Below are 23,483 nucleotides of genomic sequence, written 5' to 3' on the forward strand. Positions count from 1 at the left end.
TATCTTAATAATATTCCAAAAATTAAAAAAAAAACATTTGATTTAAGATTTTAACAGTCAACTAGTTATGTGACGTGACGCTTGGTCGATTTTCATATTGTTGGTCGGAAATGATAGTGACGTGGATGTTGGGACCGAACTGGTTCATAGCTGACCACTATTGGTTGGTTATGATATTATTTCTGGCCGATTTTTATGGTCGGTTTATTGGTTCGGTTATAAGTTATCTTTTCTGACCAATATTCCTTGGTCACAAATGAGTCCAGTAAGAACTACGTGATAGAATCAGAAACGTAGATACCTTGATTAGGGATCTAAAAATTGTTGTTATCTTTGACAGGAATCCAAAACTTATTAACCTAATTACTTCCTCAAATTACGAATCCTAAATTTTTATTGCACTATATAAGTACCCAAATAAAATACTAGTTTGACGTTCTATCCTTAATCAAAGTTAGCATTAAAAGATATATTTTTTGACCTTTTAAATGTAAGGTTTTAACAGATATGGTAATTTTTATATATGAACATGTGAAGAGAATTGTACTGTGGTGAGCATTTTAGGTGAATTGTTAAAAAAATAACTTAATCAAGAAAAATGTATACAAATAATATATTAGCTTAATGACCTTTTGGCCGGGCAGTTATACCCATCATCCCCAAAAATATTAAGTCATAACTTTTAATCCTATAGTATCTGTCACCATACCTTTTGACCCCTTTTCATTCCTAAATGATATATTGGTGAATATCGGAGGGTAAAATCAGCTTTTACTAAAATTAAATATCGTAAACGGGTTAAAAGATATGAAGACGGATACTATAGGGGTCAAGATGTATGACTTTATACAGTTGGGACAATTACGAGAATCGAAAAATCATTTTTAGCAACAACTTAAATTATCTATGGTATGGTGCTTCAAGCCTATCAGCATGTAACAATTTCATCTGTGAAGAAAATTCATCCCAACTTAAAGCACCAGTGGTGCATCCAAATCATATATTAGTTTAACAAAGTTTAATTTGCAACATGGAAAGGGAAAACAAATAAATCATCAATATATGAGCTATACACACATGATTCATATAATATTACAACAAGATGAACCAAAACACAACATGATTTGTGTTTACGAGGCAGAGGAACAGATGGTGGGGTATCTTGATGAGATGAAACATAAGCTTTTTCTGGTTTTGGTATATTATATGAAGGGGAAACTACACTTGGTTCATGTTTATGAGGTGGAGGAACATTAGCTGGCTTCTCTTTGCTGAAAGAAGCATGTTTTAGAAGTGGAGGGGAAGTTGGCTGCTTTTCTGATGAACCAATTTTACAAGTCGGTGGTTTCTCTTTACCAGATGATGCACGTTTATGGGGTTTCTCTGTGCGGGATGGAGGATCACTAGAAACTAATTTTTGTTTATGAAAATCTACATGAACAGAATCACTCGACATTAATTATTTCCAATAACTGGGAAATACCATCCATACAAGGTTACAAATTATGGGCCTTCGTAACAAATCTCTTAGCCCTTGAAAAATCTTGTTTAATCAACTTCCTCTCAGTAATATCTTTTACCCTTGTAGCTTCATCTCTATTGCACTCCATCTAAACTTCCCAACTTCGTTAAAAGTTTGCTCTAAGGCCAATATAATACGAGAAAAAACAATAACCAACAACATCAATCACCTTCCATCGTTATGTATATGTTCTTCCACCTTCTAGGGACACCCCAAATGGTGTCAACCATCACAAACTCATTAAAATAAGGAAAACCAACTTTATAATTAGCTAACAAAAATAATAGTTTATAAATAATCTAAGAAAAAATTAAGGTTAGAAAATTCACTAGTTATACTTAACCTCCAAACAAAGTTTTTATTTGACAACAAAACCCTTATCTTACAATATATTTGAAGAAAAAAAAACAAAAACATGATTACACGGTCATTAGAAATTTGGTTCGAAATTAGTACCAACAATAATTCATCTCACACATTGACATTTATCATCCTAGCCCAGCCCTAACACGGATTCTGAAACGCAAGTTTGATGCAGGTCCGAATAAAAACTTCCCAAGAAAATTCATCAATGTTCCATGTTGTAAAATAATTTTTAAAATAATTTTCTAGACATTGTATTTAATTAATTTGCTAGTCATCAATGTCCATTTATTGTAAAAAATAATAATCTTCAGAATTATATGAAATATTTGAAATCATACCTTTTGACCCCTATTGTATCGGTCTCCATACCTTTTAACCATTTTTCAATATTTTATTTTAGTAAAAGCCAATTTTACCCTCCGAAATTCACCGATATGTCATTTTGGAGCGAAAAAGGGTTAAAAGGCATGAAGACCGATAATATATGGTTCAAAATATATGTATTCATACATTTGGGGTTGATTGGTATAATAACGGCCCATACATACACTTAGGTGAATTCATGAGAACTAATATATTATTACATAGATATATTGAATACATAATTCTTTTCAAAAAAATTAACTTCTAGATGACTAATTATAATCATAAATTTCAATTTATTACACTAAAACCCGTGATATCAAGTTTAAAAGTTCTTTCTTAGTGCTAATTTCTCAGTGCTACTGACAAGGATGTCGTGTGCATATTGAATAATAATTTTTAATAGATTTCTCTAACAAAGTCCAAGTCGATCTATAAAGACAAATAAGCTAGGATTATATTAAGCAAATACGTTGTATTTATCAAATAACTAAAAATAGCTTGAATTAAGTAACTCGCTAGCATGAATTAATATAATTACAATTTCCCGCCCGGTCAATCATATAATACTCAAAAGGAAATAAATGTCTTATAAAATACCAATAACCTTTCTCGATTATTAATGACTTCTCTAAAATACAATCAAGCCTATTTTATGGTATCATACAATTGAAAAACATTAAACACACCATTCTAATTTACTAAAAATATGTTCTACCCATTTTCATGGAGAAGTTCATGTCCTCTTATTGGATAAATCAAGACCATCTAAATTCAAAATAGGTTGATAAACAAATATTAGTTTAAACAATATACATACTCACATCTAACTTGTAATTGTTAATTAAGCACAACTTAATCAGCAAAAGCTTGTAATAGACCAAAATTGGGAATTGTGAAAATCATACATCAATCACAACTATCACTACAAGAAAAAACAGTAAAAGCGACCAAATAAAAGCGAACAACTATAAATTCCACCAAAAATGTTGGCTTTTAAGGTCAAACTCACCTGACCAAAAACCGCGGTTAAAAGCGACCGATGTCGGTGGATTTTATTAGCGGTCGCTTTTATTCGGTGGATTTTGTTAACGGTGGTTTTTTGTCAGCGGTCGATTTTAAGATTTCAAGATTTGGTGGGAAAATTGCCGCCAAAATGAAGCCTGAAATTAGAAAACAAAAATGACCATTCGGTCGCTTTTAAATTGATTATCCCCACCTCCTCCCATACACCACCCCCCCACACCACTCCTACTCCCCTCTTCTCACGGATTCGTCCCCCCAATTTGTGTTTAAGTTTAATATGGGATGTGATGTGAACAAAGTTTCGACAAAAGGGGGCGTACAGCTCAGGTTAGTTTTCAATCTTATCCTCTTGAGTTCAAGGTTTAGTTTGCAAGTACTTAGATACTGCTTGTACAAATTCGCATTTAAGTTGATGAAGGAATTGAAATATTATAAACACATTTGATATTTCTATCTGTTCTTCAGGTAAATGTCATTTGTGAAGATTGTCCGAATGGACAATGTAAAGATATGTGTTTTTTTTATGGAAAAGCAGTGAACTATAAATGTACATTTTTTATAGGTCTTTCAAAGATTTCCAAATAGTTTTCTCTCTTTCCAAAACAAGTCACAGAGGCTTTTTATTAAATATTAATTAATTTAGTTTCAGGTATCGTTTAACCTCCGTTAAAACGGAGGATGAAAGAGAGACGGCGTCGCCAAAACTTTTTCCCGGAGGTGGCCGAAAGTTGCGCGCTTGATGGGTGAGGTGGTTTATTTTTTTAAAACATTTTATGTTAAAATCGACCGATTTTGGTGTAAATTATTCAGGGCCGGGAGATTCAAATTTTCACAAAATTTTGAATTTTAAATTTTGTAAAAGCGACAAAAGATTCGTTCGATTTTATATAAATTTCATCGCAAAACTTAAAATCTATTCTCTTAAAAGCCACCAACATGCGTCGGTCGAATTTATACTAAAATTCACCGAATATGGTCGATTATAGATAAATTCCACCGATATTTGGTGGTTTATTTTAGTAATTTTTGTTGTAGTGTGTGTTTCAAATTAACCCTATATTAAAAAATCTACTCATTTATAACTAAATTAAAAAAACACATTATATTCTGATAAAAAATATATAATTGATATTAATTAATGAGAATAAAGGATAAAACCTTAAATCTTCGTTTTTATCTATGTCATGTATGTTTCTCCCCTCTCATAATATATCCCCAGTTTTGTTTGTTATAATACTATCTTCATAATTTAAAAAAATATAATTTCCTAAACTAATTAGATTATAAGAAAAATTCCTACAATCAAACAGAGGAAGACATTAACAAAGCATGAGTATTTTCATAAAGGACATAATTCTGCCATTAAAAATCTTCGTATTACATCGAGTCATTTAGTCTAAAATTATAAGGAGGAGATGGACCTAACTACTAATGAAACTAATCATTCTCATGATAACCTTGATCATTAACATCAGCCCTACCATGTCATTTTTATTGCAAGATTAATATAAAGGCAAATGTCTTTGATAATAATTCTGTAAAACTTGTTTTGATATGTCTATGAAAGACTAACAGTTTATGATCTTTACAAGAAATACCAACAATGAAAAAATAAATTGGCAGAATTGCACAAGTTTAACAATGAATATATCAAATACATTGGAGAATTTTGAGGTACATAAAAATAAAATATGTTTACGTTAGAGCATAATTTCTTAGCTAGATGTATACAAACCTGTAAGTAAATATTGCTTCTCTAATCTAGTTCAGAAAGGACTGCATCAACAACTTTCTGGATTCAGTTTTAAGTGTTGTTTTTAAACACGATACATACATATATATATATATAAATTGTTTAATATAGAAGTAATACTCAGAGTGTTTGCCTGTCAAAAGACCTGCGATTTTCATTAAGCAAAACAATACTTATACAAAAGAAAAGCACTACAGAGACATGCCTACAAACCAGGCCATGCTCCCAATAAACTCCTAGTGGAACTAAACTACCTGACCATTTATTTCGTGAGTCTACGTGATCCTAGAAAGTAGCAACTCCTATATGACTTATTCAAATGAAACTATCTAATCATGCATGCTGTACCTAAGACAAACAGATATAAACATGTTTGAGATTAACCAACAAACACCCCCTTAAGCTCAAACATGTTTTGACAACTCCTTTACTCCCAACAGATTTCTCATCTTTTCAAATTTGAACATCGCCAATGCTTTGGTCATAATGTCTGCTCTTTGTTCACTGCTATTGACGTGCCTCAACACCACTTCTCCTCGCTCAACAGATTCTTATATGAATTGAAATCTTATATCAATATGTTTACTCCTTCCATGAAACATAGGATTCTTAGCTAAGTCAATGGCCGATTTATTGTCGACACACAGGATAACTGGTCCCATTTCTTCACCTATAATTCTCATTAAGATATTTCGTACCCAAATTCCCTGGCTGGCAGCAGATGTTGATGCCATAAACTCTGCTTCACACGAAGACAATGCAAAGGATCTCTGTTTTTGAGATACCCAGGTGACTATACTTTCATTGAGGTAGAATACTATACCTCCAGTGCTTCGTCGGTCGTCCAAATTTCCAGCCAAGTCGCTGTCTGAAAACCCCGTCAAGATGTTATTTCCACTGTTCCTGGTGTACACTAACCCGTACTGTAATGTTCCTTTGAAATACCTCATGACCCGTTTCACAGCGTTCAAGGTTATCATGACATTGCTTACTCAGTGAGAATACTGAGTAGATACATGGAGACTCCAACACAACTTCACTTGAACCTAACTACTAATGAAACTAATCAATCTCATGATAACCTTGATCATTAACATCAGCCCTACCATGTCATTTTTATTGCAAGATTAATATAAAGACAAATGTCTTTGATAATAATTCTGTAAAACTTGTTTTGATATGTCTATGAAAGACTAGCAGTTTATGATCTTTACAAGAAAGACCAACAATGAAAAAATAAATTGGCAGAATTGCACAAGTTTAACAATGAATATATCAAATACATTCGAGAATTTCGAGGTACATAAAAATAAAATATGTTTACGTTAGAGCATAATTTCTTAGCTAGATGTATACAAACCTGTAAGTAAATATTGCTTCTCTAATCTAGTTCAGAAAGGACTGCATCAACAACTTTCTGGATTCAGTTTTAAGTCTTGTTTTTAAACACGATACATACATATATATATATAAATTGTTTAATATAGAAGTAATACTCAGAGTGTTTGCCTGTCAAAAGACCTGCGATTTTCATTAAGCAAAACAATACTTATACAAAAGAAAAGCACTACAGAGACATGCCTACAAACCAGGCCATGCTCCCAATAAACTCCTAGTGGAACTAAACTACCTGACCATTTATTTCGTGAGTCTACGTGATCCTAGAAAGTAGCAACTCCTATATGACTTATTCAAATGAAACTATCTAATCATGCATGCTGTAACTAAGACAAACAGATATAAACATGTTTGAGATTAACCAACAAACACCCCCTTAAGCTCAAACATGTTTTGACAACTCCTTTACTCCCAATAGATTTCTCATCTTTTCAAATTTGAACGTCGCCAATGCCTTGGTCATAATGTCTGCTCTTTGTTCACTGCTATTGACGTGCCTCAACACCACTTCTCCTCGCTCAACACATTCTCGTATGAATTGAAATCTTATATCAATATGTTTACTCCTTCCATGAAACATAGGATTCTTAGCTAAGTCAATGGCCGATTTATTGTCGACACACAGGATAACTGGTCCCATTTCTTCACCTATAATTCTCATTAAGATATTTCGTACCCAAATTCCCTGGCTGGCAGCAGATGTTGATGCCATAAACTCTGCTTCACACGAAGACAATGCAATGCATCTCTGTTTTTGAGATACCCAGGTGACTATACTTTCATTGAGGTAGAATACTATACCTCCAGTGCTTCGTCGGTCGTCCAAATTTCCAGCCAAGTCGCTGTCTGAAAACCCCGTCAAGATGTTATTTCCACTGTTCCTGGTGTACACTAACCCGTACTGTAATGTTCCTTTGAAATACCTCATGACCCGTTTCACAGCGTTCAAGTGAAGTTGTGTTGGAGTCTCCATATATCTACTCAGTATTCTCACTGAGTAAGCAATGTCAGGACGTGTATTTAGCAAGTATCGAAGCCCCCTTATCATGCTCTTATATCGAGTTGGATTAACAGGCTCACCCCCTTCATCCTTGCAAATCTGCGCCTTCAAATCCATGGGATATTTTGCAGGGTTATATTTGCTCAACCCTGCCTTTTATAGAACTTTACGTGCATAACCGGTTTGCTTAAGTTTAATGACTCCATCACGCTGCTTAACTTCTATTCCCAAGTAGTAATTCAACTTATTCATGTCGCTCATCTTAAACTTTTGACTCATCTCTTTCTTGAACTCTTCTATCATTGACACCTTTGAGCCCGTGATTAGGAGATCATCGACATATACAGCCACTATCATGTTCTCTTCTCCTGACTTTCTTGTATATACGGTATGTTCATAAGGACATCTAATAAAACCAAGACTTATCAGACATTTATTCAATTGTTCATACCACGCACGAGGCGCATGTCTCAAGCCATACAGTGCTTTTACAAGTTTATACACCTTGTTTTCCTGTCCAGTCACTTCAAACCCCTCAGGTTATGAAACAAAAACATTTTCTTTTATATTTCTATTTAAAAATGCTATTTTCACGTCAAGGTGATGAACCTGCCAATTTGATTTCGCTGCTAAGGCCAGTAGTAGTCTCACCGTCTCTAACCGATTTACTGGGGCGTAAACTTCGTCAAAATCCACGCCATGTTCCTGAACGTAGCCTTTTGCTACCGTTCGTGCTTTATACTTTACAATGTTTCCTGCTACATCTTTTTTTAACTTAAATATCCACTTTAAACCCACGACCTTCTGATCAGGTGGCAAGCTTGTGAGCTTCCATGTTCCGTTTTCCTCAATTGATTCCATTTCGCTGTTCATGGCCTTTTTCCAGTTTTCATCCTTTACAGCTTGCTTGTAGTTCACTGGTTCTTCAACCCCCATGAGAAACAATTCCTCGTCCATGACAATCTCTTCGGTTTCATTTTATATGTCACTTAGACGCCTGCTTTTCTTTGGTTCCACACTGTCGTCATAGTCATCTCTGCGAAGCTTTGACACTGAAGGTTCAGATGCTGGTGTATTCGTCTCGACTTGACTTGTTTCCTCATACTCATTTTCTTCATCACCTTCGAGTATTTCTGTATAGTCATTTAACTCTGGGATGGGGAACTGTACTCTCCCAATATCACAATCTTCCAGCTCATTCCAGGGCCATGTTTTAGACTCCTCAAACACAACATCCCGACTTATACAAATGTGTTTTCCATTAGGATCAAACAATCGATATCCTTTTGTACCTTGCTCTCTTCCAAGATTCACAACAGGTATACTGCGGTCATCAAGCTTCTTAGTCTTGTTGTTGAGAATTTTCGCGTGTGCCAGGCATCCAAATTTCCTGATATGCGCTATATCAGGCTTCTTTTCATTCCAAATTTTGTATGGAGTCTGCCCAGACAGTGCTCTTGTAGGGACCCTGTTAAGGATATAAACCGAATTTCTAACAGCCTCTGCCCACATTTTTGCAGGCATTTGCATTTCTTTCAGGCTGCATCATGTCATCTCGACCATAGTCCTCTTTCTACGTTCTACTACTCCGTTTTGCTGAGGAGTGTAGGGCGTAGTATAGTGTCTTTCGATCCCAGTGGTTGCACAAAAGTCCCTGAACTCCTTTGACACAAACTCTCATCATCGATCCGTTCTCAACACCTTCACGTTTCGATCTAACTTCTTCTCGACTTGAGCCTGAAAATTCTTGAATGCGCCCAATGCCTCATCCTTGCTTTTGAGAAAGTACACCCACATGTATCGGCTATAGTCATCTACCAGTAAGAAAAAATATATGTAGCCCGAGTTGGTGTCCGGAGAAATAGGACCACAAAGGTCGGCATAAATTAATTCCAACACATTCTGAGCATTAAAATTTTCTTTGTTTGGCACTGGTTTCCTCGTTTGCTTGGACATGATGCACCCTTGACACACTCCCTTTAAGGCTTGCAACTTCGGTAGGCCACGTACCATTTTGTGCTTCCACATCAATTCCATTGCATTATAAATAAAGTGACCCAACCATTTATGCCACAAGCTTGAAACCTCATTACTCACAGACATCAAGCACACATTCTTACTATTTTCAACAATTATCTTATATAGCCTATTTGGTGACCGCTTCACTTTCATCAATAATCGCTCTTGTTTATCGAAAATCCACAAATATTCACCTCTAATAACCACTTTATCACCATTTTCATACATTTGACCTAAGCTTATTATATTATTAAGCAAACTCGGAATGTAAAATACCTCGTTTAGTGCCCTTTCCTTGCCATTCTTGCACAGTAGCATAATTGTCCCTTTTCCTTCAATTCTCATGGTCGAGCCATCTCCAAACCGTACCTCCCTAGTGATGCTTTCATCTAGACTCGAGAATTTGGATTTGAAACCTGTCATGTGATTACTAGCTCCGTTTTCCAAATACAAAATGTTTTATTCACTATCTTTGCCCCCAACCTTTGGCAACAGTGACGGAACTACACGTTCCTCAAGTAATAGTTTCAGTTCTGGTTCCTCCTTAACATGTTTGGCTAGAAGCAGAGCGGGCTCATCATCACTCACCATTGTCATGTTGGCCTCATATTTTGTATCTCGATTTCTTCTTGCTTACGACATTCAGAGGCATAGTGACCATATATGTGGCAGTTGTAGCACTTCACGATGCTCTTGTCACGTCCCCTTCCTCTGTAATTCGAGGTTCCTCCAGTGTTCGTACGTTTCATCCACTCCTCCTTGGTTAACTAAAGCTTTTCTTCACCTCTTTCTCGCCTCTCCCAATCCTCTTTTGTCAACAGTAGCTGACTCTCACTGTTGTCACTTTTACCCCTTAGACGTTCTTCGTGTGCCTTGAGTGAGCCCACAGCTTCTTCCATAGTCATGGTGTCGAGATCACCGAATTGCTCCATTGTGGACGTAATTTGCAAAAACTTTGAAGGAACAGACCTCAAAAATTTCTTGACAACATACGACTCACTCATCTCTTCACCAAGTGTTCGAATGTTTGTGACTAAACCATTGATTCTCATATAGAAATCGTCCACTTGTTCGCTTTCCTTCATTGATATTGTTTTAAACTCTGATTTCAGAGTCTGTACACGTGCAGCCTTCACTTTGTCTGACCCTTGACACAAGTTCTTGACAGCCCCCCAAATCTCCTTGGCAGTCTTCTTTTGAGCCACATACAACAACATATCCTCAGGGAGCCCCTGAAACATCATGGCCATTGCGATCTTATCATTCCTGACATCAACGACAACCTTCTCATCACTCGGTGACACTACATTCCACACACCTTGAGCCTCCATAAATATTTTTATCTTTAGGGCCCAGGTGGTGTAACTATTCCTTGCCAACATTGGATAAGAAAGTCCTATCGATCCATTCTTGCCTTTACCCGTATCCATCGTTTGAGTTTTTGACATTCACCAAGATCTTACGCTCTGATACCAATTCTTGTTTTTAAACACGATACATACATATATATATATATATAAACTGTTTAATGTAGAAGTAATACTCAGAGTGTTTGCCTGTCAAAAGACCTGCGATTTTCATTAAGCAAAGCAATACTTATACAAAAGAAAAGCACTACAAAGACATGCCTACAAACCAGGCCATGCTCCCAACAAACTCCTAGTGGAACTAAACTACCTGACCATTTATTTCGTGAGTCTACGTGATCCTAGAAAGTAGCAACTCCTATATGACTTATTCAAATGAAACTATCTAATCATGCATGCTGTAACTAAGACAAACAGATATAAACATGTTTGAGATTAACCAACCTAGTCGCAAAACTACAACTTGATCGTTGTCACAGATGGAATAAAATCAATGTCTTTTCAGATAAAATCTTAAATATATACATGTATTACATGAAAAAGGTTAAGATTGCAAACATTTAAAATTACGGTCCTTTTTAGATTATTATCATCGCTTTTCTAGAGATACTTTCTAGAATAGGAATTTCAACTCTGACGACTCTATTATCTAATTTTTAAGTCAAAAGAATATGAATTAGATGTATAAATTATATGCAGAAATTTAAACAAAGAAATAGGTACTAAAATTTCAAAAGCTTTTTTGGGCAATAATCTGCACAAATATTTAGCGCACGTAAGGGATACATATAGTTAATCAAAACATGCATAAACATTTAGCATATATTGTAATCAGAATCGTATGTATATATCCTAACAAGTGTTATTACATCATCAGGTCACGAGTTTGATTATGCAGCCATTGTCTCATAACAGGGACTTGTTAGTATTGGAATTTGCATGGGTTGATTATTAGGATGTCCAACATCTCCCTATATTGAGACCTGTTACTGTTACTGGCTGTTACATTATAAATGATTGTTGAACTTTTATCCATAAGTACTTGTCTTTGTGTTACTGGTTGTTACATTATAAATGATTGTTCACCTTTTATCCATAAGTCCTTGTCTTTGGTATATAGTTAAATCTCTTTAAAGTAATATGGTTGGTACTAAGAAAAAATATTATTTTATCGAGTTTATTACTAATTTATCGGAGTAAAAATACACTGTGTCCATTAAGTTAGGAGTGGAGAAAAATATTATTTTAGCTAACAAATTACTTTATCGATTATTATTTTATCCATATTCAACATTCAACTGTAGTGATAAGTGATTGATTCTAAGAGTAACCATTTCATCTAATTGGTTTACTAATTTGACACCAAAAAACAATTTAAAACTCGATTGGAGTTATTTAAAAAAAATTAAATCAACTCTAACTTGACATTATACCTAATTGAAATAAATGAATAAATGTTTGTGCCCAATTGAGTTTAAACTTGTGACTGTGATATAGATATTTGTGATGTTGTGAAAGAGATGAGAGAGCGATGTGCAATGCTGAGAGAGGCTAAGAGAGATGAGAATATAGAACAGAGAATCAGAGTGTCCTTTCTCTAATAAAAAGAGGGAAGTTGGGGGAAAGTAAAATTTTTTCAACAGAATCGAGAGTGACCTTTCTCTAATAAAAGGAGGAAAGTTGAAGGGAAGTAAAAATTTTGTCAACTTGAAACAAATTTGTTGTTTTAGGGCGCAAATATTTGGCTAAATGTGGGGAAGTTTTGAGAAAAATATTTTAATACATATCTTATATTTTGGTATTTGATATTTGAGTTATAAAGCTAAATAAAATATAATTGTTATAACATTATTTCATTGGATGGTTTTTGGTGCCTGTATTTTTAGTATTGAAATTTGTTTAATTAAATATTTATTTCAAGTAATTTTAGATCGGATAGATCGATTTTAATAATTGTTTATTATTAGTATAAAGGGGGAGGAATCTGGTGTGAGTAGTACTTTTTCGATATTTTTCAGTTTCTATCGTGCAAGACAGTTTGATATTTTTAATAATTGTTTTATATGAATAAAATATTTATTGTTGACTTCGTACAGTTGGATCTTCGAAAATTTATTTAAAATTTTTGTCTTTGTTACTCTAGGAAGAATCTCGTATAGGAAAATAGTGTGTTTACGACATTTTTCATTGCCATACAAGATAAATTTGATTTTTTCGTAATTTTTTTAATATAACAAAAATAAGTGTATCTTATCATCTTTAGGGTTAGATGAGCGAAAAATCTTTAATTTTTTTCTTGTTAATCGAAGATAAATGTCATGATATATTAGTAGTGCCTTTACGAATTCTATATATAATATTTAGAGATTTGTTATGTATTTATTAAAATTGTTTTTCTAATGTATGTTTACGGTCACACAATTAAAATTAGGTAATAGATTTTAATTACTTTGATTCTTATTAATTAAAATGGTCCCACAATAAATTCTATGTGACCAAAAGAAGTCAACTCATAAACTAAGTAGTTGTCATGTACATGGATATATTAAAAAGATTTTTTTATTAAAATAGGATATTATAATTTCAAATTTTGTACTTAAATAATTGAAAACAACCCACACTAATGAAATAAAAATTTGAAAAATTATAATGAACTTGTACCTACATAAACATCTTTCATTAAAATATTATTATGAACTTATTAATATAAGTGTGCTGATTTTAAAGGAGGCTCATTTAACACTGCCCTAAAACCCTTATTGAAGAGGATTTTGAGAAGGAACAACCTATCATCATTATTAGTTGTTATAGAAAAATGAAACTGAGCTTTATCTTCAAAACTCTTATTCTAGATTTTACACACATGAAGAACTTATTAGATCAAATTATATTTGTTATCAAGAAGATATATAACTTGAATTGATTAAATTTTTATATCTTGTTAAAAGAATATCAATGATTTAAATTTTGAAAGTAAGATGATAATATCATGCTCACTTGTTAATTAATCAAAACAAACATTCTAGTTGAAGTTTTTCCTGTTGTGAGTGAATATAGATGTTTATGTAAACAAAAGTAGGAAAATTGGACAAGACACATTTCAATGAGAAAAAAAATAAAAAAAATTCATGATAAGAGAAAGATATATTTCTTTTATAATTTACTTTTTTCAATACTTTTGAAAAAAAATCACTCTTAAAATTTAACTTGATTACGTTTTTATTTATCCTTTCATTATCTATTCTTCTATTTATTCTATCATGACAATAATTTATCTTTTGAAATGCTCTTATATATTTATAAACAAAATATCCAAATTAATTAAGCATTTACTTCTCTTTTTTAAGTAAAATAAAGTAAGATATACATGAAAATAGGATTATCTTTTAAACTACTTTTAACATTATGCGAAGTTAGTAAAAAAAATTAAAAAGTTCAATAACACATATATAAAATATTGAGAAAAATAATGGACTAAAATTCAAAAGTAAACACCAATGTCAATTTAGAAAGATAAGACCAATAAACATATCTTCCTATAGAATCCTGTGTACAATATATAGATCAGCTAATACAGCAAGTAAATTGAAAAAAATATAAATAGATTAAAACAGAGAACAATAATCAACACAAATAAATTTAGAGATTAAGATCAAGATTGAGATCTTCTTCTTCTTCTTCCTCCTCTTCATGAGGCTCAACAACACCAGCTGCAACAGATGGCCCAAAGAAATTATATGTCCTAGCAGCGGGGATACCAGGCACTGGAGGAGGAGACATACGGGCACGTACGGGAGCCGGTACCATGGGAGCTGGCAGACAAGGAGCTGTCGGTAAAAGTGTCAAAGCGGACTGTGGAGACATAGGGGTAGATCGATAAGGACCTATTGAGCCTGGTGGAAAAAGAGCCAGAAGAGGTGGTCGAGGAGGTGACACAGGGACTGAGGGGGCAGTCATAGGAGCTACTGGGCCTGGAGGAAAAAGAGCCAAAGTCGGTAGCCTAGGAGGAGACACAGGGGCCAAACCAGAAGGAGCCACTGGGCCTGGTGGAAATAGAATCAAAGTGCGTGACCTGGGAGGAGACACATGGACTGAGGGACGGACTGCAGGGGCTGAGGGAGAAGGAAACATCATATGACTAACATGCTGCTCCATCCTCCTCCTTTTCATCAATGTCAGTTCCCACCTTAGCCCAGATGAAGAAGAAATCGAGGAGAAAGTGGATGGATTGTTTAAAGACTCGGCCCTTTTCTTTCGCTCATTTTTGTGAGCATTTTGATGGCCAGCTAAGGCCTTAGGGGTGGAAAATGTCAGTGGGCAATATCTGCAGGGATAAATTTTGGCACTGGCTGGTTGAGGTAATATAGATTTATGGTTGGCTGTTGTGTTATTGTCTGAGGAAGATGATGAAGAGACAGACATTTTGGTGGAAAGATTTTTTATATTTTGTAATGGATACAAATGTTTAGTGATAATGAGATACTGATCGTTTAAATAGATGAAATTATATTGTAACTAAAACATTAGGATATGTTTGAATTAAATTATTTCCCAACCACTTTTAATTTTATATGATACTTTTTGATATATTTTGACAGTGTAAATATAGTTACATTTATTAAATCTTGAATTTTAGAGATTTGATACATCTCCATTTAATAATATGTATTCTCATCTGATAATAAAGATATGAGTTTATTTCACTAAATCTATAAAATATTTTTAGCATTAATTTTACTTTATTCAATAATTAACATATGCTTTTTTGTAAAAAAAAGTACTTACAATTTATGAAATTTCAAATCATATTGCAAATGTACCTTGCATTAAATAGTAAAATCCAAAATCTCTCAATAAATATTATGTATTAATTGGCATACATATAGCACCAAGTTTTATGAAATAGAGTCATTTAAAAAAAAAAATCTAAACTCACAATTTTTTATCTCCTCTCTCTATTTATAATTATTAATTACGATATATTGGGTAAATCTGTTTTTGCTATCAACAAGATATATATTATATAATTACTTTGTAAGTATAAAAAATTGAATATTGATTAAAAAAAATTAGGTTTTACTGCAAAACAAGCTTGTGTCAAATTTTGTTCCCAATTAAAGATAGAATTTTATGATGTGCATATATATGTATAATTAAAAAGAAAAGATATAATTATTTTTAAAAAGAATTTGATTACTGCATATTATCAATAATCTTTTAATAGCACCAGGAATGCTAATGAAATGTGATTTCTTCTCTAGTTTGGAAGCCTAGCACTAAATGTCAAAAGAAAAAAGGTCTCTTGTAAAAAAAAAATTAATTATATACAATTAATCTTTTCTTCTATTCTTTTTTTTCCTCTCGTTTCTTCACAGAAGACTTTCAATTTTTACTTGTTTTAATTTCATAATCTTATTCCTTGTCCTAGTGCAGTTGCCATAATCCATTCTTTTTGATTGTCATCTAGCTGCCAATGGAGTCTTTTTGGGTTGATAGGAAGATAACACCTACACCCATCTATTAATTCAGACCTAGTTAGTCTAAGTCACTTCTCTTCTCAGTCTTTAACAAATTTGCCTCAAAACTTGTTCTTAATATTCTTACTATATCTTGCTATGAAAATCTTAATTGTTAAACCTTGTTTCCCTCTAAATTTTAGGTTCTCTTGATATATTTTGTTGAATTTCTCAAATTTTTAATTGTACTTTGATGACAAAAACAAAATTAAATTTATTAACACAATTTCTAATATGTTAGTTTTGTTCATTAGGTGATCTGAAATTGAAGTATCTAATGATAATTAGATACACATGTTTATATGAAGGAACCTCTGCATGATAGATGTATTTAAGCAAGTTAGTATGGTTATATTTTCTAGTCATCTAAAGAGTGAAGTATATTTACAATTATATAATAAAAAAAACTAACTTCAAACAGAAATAATTTTCAATTACTAGCATTTAAGTATATTGTAGTTTTTACATGGCAAATACACAATTTAAACATTGCACTTGTGTACTCACACTTCAAAAAGAGTTTGAAGTGAAGAACTTGGATGTTAATAAATTTCAGTATTGGTATGAGGGGCTTTCTAGTAATTACATAATATAATTTTAATTGCCTAAAATATCTTTTTTTGCCACATATTAATAATTTCCAACTCTCTCCATTTAAAATATTTAAGAAAAGAAATTTAAATCTCATTAACTTTACCTAAAATTCTTTTCTTAAATAATAATATTTACTTGTGAAAATCGTATTCATATTGATGGGTAAATTAAAGCTTTACTTAATATAACTCATACACTTTGTTATCAATTTAGAGAGAACCAGATACACCAGAACGACTTACTTCTTATTATTATGCAAACAATACACATAAATATAAATATGCTCCAAATGCGAGCTAAAAAATAGGAAACTAGGAAGCCACTATTCTAATACAAATGAACTACCTGTTTATTTCTCAACTACTAGTCGTGCAAATTCTCTACCTTATGTAGACTTATTTGAGCTGATGATCTGGAATACAGACAATACCATAACGGAAATTAAGTGAATAAAAACACAAGTTAACAGAAACAAAGTGAATAAAAACACAAGTTAAGATTAAACCAACAAATCTCTCGCAATCTAAACTTGCCCGGTTAAATCCTTAACTCCAAGAAGCCTCCTAATTTTTTCGAACTTGAATATTACTAGTGATTTTGTTAAAACATCTGCACGATGGTTCTCTGAGCTTACATACTTCAACACAATCTCTCCTCTTTCAACGCACTCACGAATAAAATGGTACCGGATGTCTATATGTTTGCTACGGCCATGAAACACCGGATTTTTGGCTAAGTCGATGGCTGATCTGTTGTCTATATATAACACCACAGGACCCATCTTTTTACCTGTTACTTCAATGAGTAAATTCTTTAACCAGATGGCTTGACAGGGTGCTGCAGTTGCAGCCATAAACTCAGCTTCACAAGAACTCAGAGCTACACACCTTTGCTTCTGGGACATCCATGTGATTAAACTTTCATTCAGAAAAAATGCCATACCTCCTCTACTTTTTATATCATCAACGTGGCCTGCCAAATCGCTATCCGAATATCTAGTTAACATATTATTCCTGCTATCTTCAGTATATGTAAGACCAAAGTCCAATGTTCCTCTAATATACCGCATAATATGCTTAACAGCATTTAAATGAATTGTCGTTGGTGTCTCCATGAACCTACTAATAATTCCAACGGAGAAGGCAATGTCCGATCTGGTATGGACAAGATACCTTAGACCTCCAACTATGCTCTTAAAATAAGTCGCATCTACCTTTTTTCTTCCTTGATCCTTCGTGATAACCTCCTTTGGATCCGTAGGATACCTTGTGGGATTGCAATCCCATAAACCAGCTTTCTCCAAGATCCTTTTTGCATATGCTGTCTGTCTCAATTCTATATGACCCGAACGCTGATTAACCTCAATTTCGAGATAGTGTGACAGGTAACCGAGATCACTCATTTTAAAACGCTCATTCATTTGCTTCTTGAACTGCTCTATGATTGACTTCTGTATTCCAGTTAATAGTAAGTCATATACGTATACTGCTATAATCAGTGTTTCCTCCCCAAACTTTTTCGTGTAAACAACATGCTCATAAGGACACCTAACAAAATCAAGTTCCTCTAGGAACTTGTTCAATTTTGCATACCAAGCTCGGGGTGCTTGGCGCAACCCGTACAGGGCCTTGCACAATTTATAGACCAGATGTTATTTACCCTTCTTAACAAAACCTTCGGATTGTGCAACATACACCTCTTCCTCGATTTCCCCATTTAAAAATGCCGTCTTCACATCGAGATGATGAACTTCCCACTTATTCTTTGTTGTAAGAGCGAGAAGCAGTCGAACCATTTCTAAACGAGTAACTGGGGCAAAAATTTCTTCAAAATCAATCCCTTTTATTTGCACGTACCCTTTTGCCATAATTATTGCTTTATGCTTTACAATATTCCCACCGGTTTCTCTCTTTATCTTGTAAACCCATTTAAGATCAATAGATTTTTTACCAGCTGGGAGTGTTGTCAATTTCCTCGTGTTATTTCGTTCAACTGCCTCCAGTTCCTTTTCCATAGCTTCTCTCCATCTCTTGTCTTTCGATGCCTGTTGGTAACTTACTGGTTCGTCTGCTGCTGTAAAATATAGCTCATCATCCTGTAATTCGATTTCTTCCGTGTTGGCATATACTTCAGCAAGCGTTTTATAATTTTGAACTTCACTACTCGCTTCTCATCCAGAAGTCGAATTTGTAACACTTATGGACTCTGTTCCAAATTCAGTACTTTGTGTATTTTCGGATTCTGTAAGAGTTCTACCAGCATTAAAACTTTGTGTACTGCTCTCTCCCATTGTTTCGCCTCCCCATAATTAGCAGTACCAAATACCACAAACTTTTCCTTTTGTGACGTAGAGTCCTCAATATTTTGATTCCAAGACCATAATTTTTGCTCCTCAAAAACTACATCCCTGCTTACATAAATTTTCTTACTCACTGGATCATATAAAGGATAAGCCTTCGTTCCAGGCTCCTTCCCCAAATATATTACCATTTTGCTTCTGTCATCTAACTTCTTCATATTTACACTTGGTATACGCATATGTGCCATACAGCCAAATACACTGATGTGCCCAATGTGAGCTTTCATTCCAGACCAAGCCTCATACGAGGTGACACCGGACACAGCACGTGTAGGTAACCTGTTCAGGAGATATATAGTGTGGCGAATTGCCTCTCCCCAAAAGTAACAAGGTAACTGCATCTCCTTTAACAAACACCTCGCCATCTCGATCATGGTCCTGTTTCTCCGTTCAACAACCCTGTTTTGCTGGGGTGAGTAAGGTGCCGTGTATTGTCTGGTGATACCATTTTCCTCGCAGTAACTAATGAATTACTTTGAACAAAATTGTGTTCCTCGGTCGGTTCTGAAAGTTTTAATCTTTTTCTCCAGTCCATCTTCAACTTGATCTCGAAACTTTCTGAATGACTCAAAAGCCTCACCCTTCGATTTCAATAGGTATGCTCACATAACCCCACTGTAATCATCAACTAGCAAAAACACATACTTGCTCCCAGCCTTTGTTGATGGCGTAACCGGACCACACAAGTCACCCTGCACTAACTCCAGAACTTTCGTGGCATTGTAATTTGATTGGAGCGGGTATAATTTTTTCATTTGTTTTGACATAAGGCAGCCCGTGCAGACTTCCTTGGTGTGACTTAAATTTGGTAAACCGTATGCGATCTGTTTTGAGGCCATCTGAACGATTGCATTGAAATTCAAATGTCCCAAACGGGAGTGCCACAGCCACTCTGGACTATTTCTTTCAGATAACAAGCAACTGTAATCAATAGGTTCAAGAATAATTTTGTACAACCTGTTAAATGACCAATTTACTTTCATCAACAATTTTTCTTGCTAATCTCGAATCCACAAATATTCACCACTTAACATTATTTTATACCCTTCTTCTGATAATTTAACGAGACTAATGATATTACTTCGAAGAGAGGGAATATAGTATACCTGGTGAAGAATCCTTTCCTCTCCTATTTTGCACTTGATTGCTATAGATCACATTCCCTTTATATGAACAACTGAACTATCTCCAAATTTCATTTGCCCCGTTATTTCTTTGTTTAGCTCCTTAAATTTTGATCTTTGCCCGGTCATGTGGTTGCTTGCTCCGTTGTGTAAATACCACAGGTTTGACACAAATTTATTTTCTTCTTCATTTTCATTCAGCCTTGGAGTCACCTTGTCTTTATTTAACATCAGAGCATTGCCTTTGTCATTCTCCTTCTCTACGAGAAGCAGCGCCGATTCATCATCGGGTATCTGTGTAATATTCACTTCTTCTTTGAATTTCTTGTCGTGTTTGGGCTTTTTACACTCTACTGCAAAATGACCGTACCCCAAAAAATTAAAACATCTGACTTTACTCTTGTCACGAACACCTTGAGTATCTCCCTTTCCTCTGTATCTATGATAAGAACCATCTGTCCTATTTGAGCACCTCAGCCATTCATTCCTGGTGAGCAGAAGTTTACTCTCTTCTATATCTTTCTTTCTCCACTCTTCTTCAGTGAGAAGCAGTTGATTAGTACCTCTAGTGATTTCAGTTTGTCCACACAGTCTCTCGTTATGTGCTTTCAATGACCCAATTACCTCTTCGATGGTCATCTTCTCGAGATCACCAAACTGTTCGATTGTAGACGTGATCTGCAAAAACTTTTTTGGCATCGCTCGCAATACTTTCTTTACTACGTACGACTCAGCCATTTTATCTCCCAGTGCACGAATATTGGTTACCAAACCATTCAATTTCATGCAAAAATCGTCAAGAGACTCAGAATCTCTCATATTCATCGACTCAAACTCCAATCTTATGGTCTGAATGCTCGCTATCTTCACACGTTCTGTGCCCTGGCAAAAAACTTTCTCTGCCTCTCAGGCCTCCTTTGCTGTCTCCTTCTCAGCAATGGACATCAATACGTCTTCAGGTATACCCTGATAAATGGCTGTTAATGCCATTTTGTCCCTTTTTTCTTCAGCAGCAGTTCTAGAACCATATTTTGTTTTCACGGCTTCCCAGATTCCGTGAGACTGCATGTTCACTCTCATCTTCAATGCCCACACCGTATAATTTCCTCTAGTCAGCATGGGGTATGTCAAGTCAACTGTGCCCTCCTTGTTCTTTTCTGTCTCCATAGTTAATGTCCTTGGCATACAATTGGGCATCAACTAAAGAAATTAAGGCTCTAATACCAGATTGATGGGTAAATCAAAGCTTTACCTAATATAACTCACACACTTTGTTATGAATTTAGAGAGAACAAGATACACCAGAACGACATACTTCTTATTATTATGCAAACAATACAGATAAATAGAAATATGCTCCAATTGTGAGCTAAAAATAGAAATGAACTACCCGTTTATTTGTTAACTACTACTCCTGCAAATTCTCCACCTCATGTAGACTTATTGAGCTGAGACAAGGCCTTAACGGAAACAAAGTGAATAAAGACATAATTTAGATTAAACCAACACATATTTCATTTGCATAATATTATTTGAAAAAAACAATTAAAATGTACTCGTATTTGATCAACTGAATTATGCAACTATATTTTATAATAAAAGGAATTAAGATTTTTTAAATATAAAATCGAACTATTATAAATACTATTTTGTAAAAATCAAAGATTAGATTATGTAATTACTAAATGATCATTTACTAAAAATCATATTTAACATTAAGACACTAAATTTAAAATATGGGGAACATTTTTTATTAAAATGGAAACTTACATGTATTCACTATAGTTAATAATTAACAAAAGCATTGAATTTTTACCTTAACAAACAAATCAAAGATCATTTCTCTCAACACTTACAGCTAGTTTGTACAACCACTTCTAACAAAGTAGTTGCAGTAAATGTAGTGCCAGAGGATTGTTCTGATAAATTGTGAGCTTAGATACAAAAGAAAATTGTTGTATTAGCTAGATAGTCCACTTATGTGATTGTTAGACCGAGTAATTGGTAAAAAGGATGGTGATCCAGGTTAGCAAGGGTCTATAGATGTATTGATACCAAGTCCATTTAGGATAAACCTTGTTAATCCTTTGATTAGTATGCATTTAGGATTAGCCTTATTAATCCTTTGATTAGTATGCTTTTACTCTGTCTAATACTTTTTGTGTTAAATAACTCCCTCTGATACTTAATTCTCTAGAAGTAAGAGATTTAATTCTCTAGAAGTATGAGATGGGCAATTTTGATCTCTAGATTAGACAAAACATAAATTAAAGATGATTATAATTATGTTTTAATAATACAAGTTTAATGGTATTTTGAATCATGATCCTTTACTAATTTGTTAAAAATAAATAATTTAAATTCTATTTATATAATGTTATTTCGGAGACAAATAGTTTAAAATATAATACAAATAAAGAATATTAATATTTAACTACAAAATAATGTTAAAAGGATTCTAACCTTAGACCCATGTGATTAGTTCACGTATCAAACTCATCATATAGTAGTTTTTAATATCTTAAAAAAAAATTGTACATCAAATAAAAGTATTCAACATCAAACTTATTTTATTATTTTATTTTCATATATGCAATTACAAGTAAATGTTTAATAAAAAATAAAATAGTCCTCTCCTTTTAGCTACAAGTGTGTAATAATATGTACTGACTCTAGAGAAAGAAAACTAGAATATACATATATACTATTATGTGAAACCTGAGAAATAAATTTGTATACACTTATCATATAATAAGGTTACATGATATTTAAATAGAATTAAATCGACAAGGTGGTAGCATGAAATCATAAATAAAACATAAAGAAAAAAATATTATTTATATTAAAATCCCAACAATCTCTCCATTAATTTAAATTTGCCTCAACAAATCCTATCGACCCATATGGCTTTTAATCTAGCCAGCTTGCTTTCAACTTTTCACAATTCAACTTAAACCCTATGATTTTCACTTTCTCTTCAGGTTTAGCAAATCAGCTTAGGCTCTGTTTGGCACTGTTAAAAACTGCTGTGATGTGAGAAAAAATGTTGTTGAAATTTTTTTTTAGAATTTACCAA

General features: G+C 33.7%; 3 protein-coding genes across 3 annotated transcripts; all 3 read right to left on the reverse strand.

Moving 5' to 3' along the window:
* Positions 1-5,581: 5,581 nt before the first annotated feature.
* Positions 5,582-6,010, reverse strand: LOC141713781 (secreted RxLR effector protein 161-like). The gene has a single exon (XM_074517356.1). It carries the CDS (start codon positions 6,008-6,010, stop codon positions 5,582-5,584), a length of 429 nt encoding a protein of 142 aa, XP_074373457.1.
* An 800-nt stretch (positions 6,011-6,810) lies between these two features.
* Positions 6,811-7,545, reverse strand: LOC141713782 (secreted RxLR effector protein 161-like). The gene has a single exon (XM_074517357.1). The coding sequence runs from the start codon at positions 7,543-7,545 to the stop codon at positions 6,811-6,813; it is 735 nt and encodes a 244-aa protein (XP_074373458.1).
* A 2,669-nt stretch (positions 7,546-10,214) lies between these two features.
* Positions 10,215-10,877, reverse strand: LOC141713783 (uncharacterized). The gene has a single exon (XM_074517358.1). It carries the CDS (start codon positions 10,875-10,877, stop codon positions 10,215-10,217), a length of 663 nt encoding a protein of 220 aa, XP_074373459.1.
* Between the last annotated feature and the right edge of the window lie 12,606 nt (positions 10,878-23,483).

Source organism: Apium graveolens, chromosome 3, assembly GCF_009905375.1.
Source record: "Apium graveolens cultivar Ventura chromosome 3, ASM990537v1, whole genome shotgun sequence".
Classification (NCBI taxonomy): Eukaryota; Viridiplantae; Streptophyta; class Magnoliopsida; order Apiales; family Apiaceae; genus Apium; species Apium graveolens.

What these genes read in the sequence shown, in the direction of transcription:
- LOC141713781 (XM_074517356.1), bottom strand. Translation starts at nt 6,010, where the DNA reads ATGATAACCTTGAACGCTGTGAAACGGGTCATGAGGTATTTCAAAGGA.
- LOC141713782 (XM_074517357.1), bottom strand. Translation starts at nt 7,545, where the DNA reads ATGGATTTGAAGGCGCAGATTTGCAAGGATGAAGGGGGTGAGCCTGTT.
- LOC141713783 (XM_074517358.1), bottom strand. Translation starts at nt 10,877, where the DNA reads ATGGATACGGGTAAAGGCAAGAATGGATCGATAGGACTTTCTTATCCA.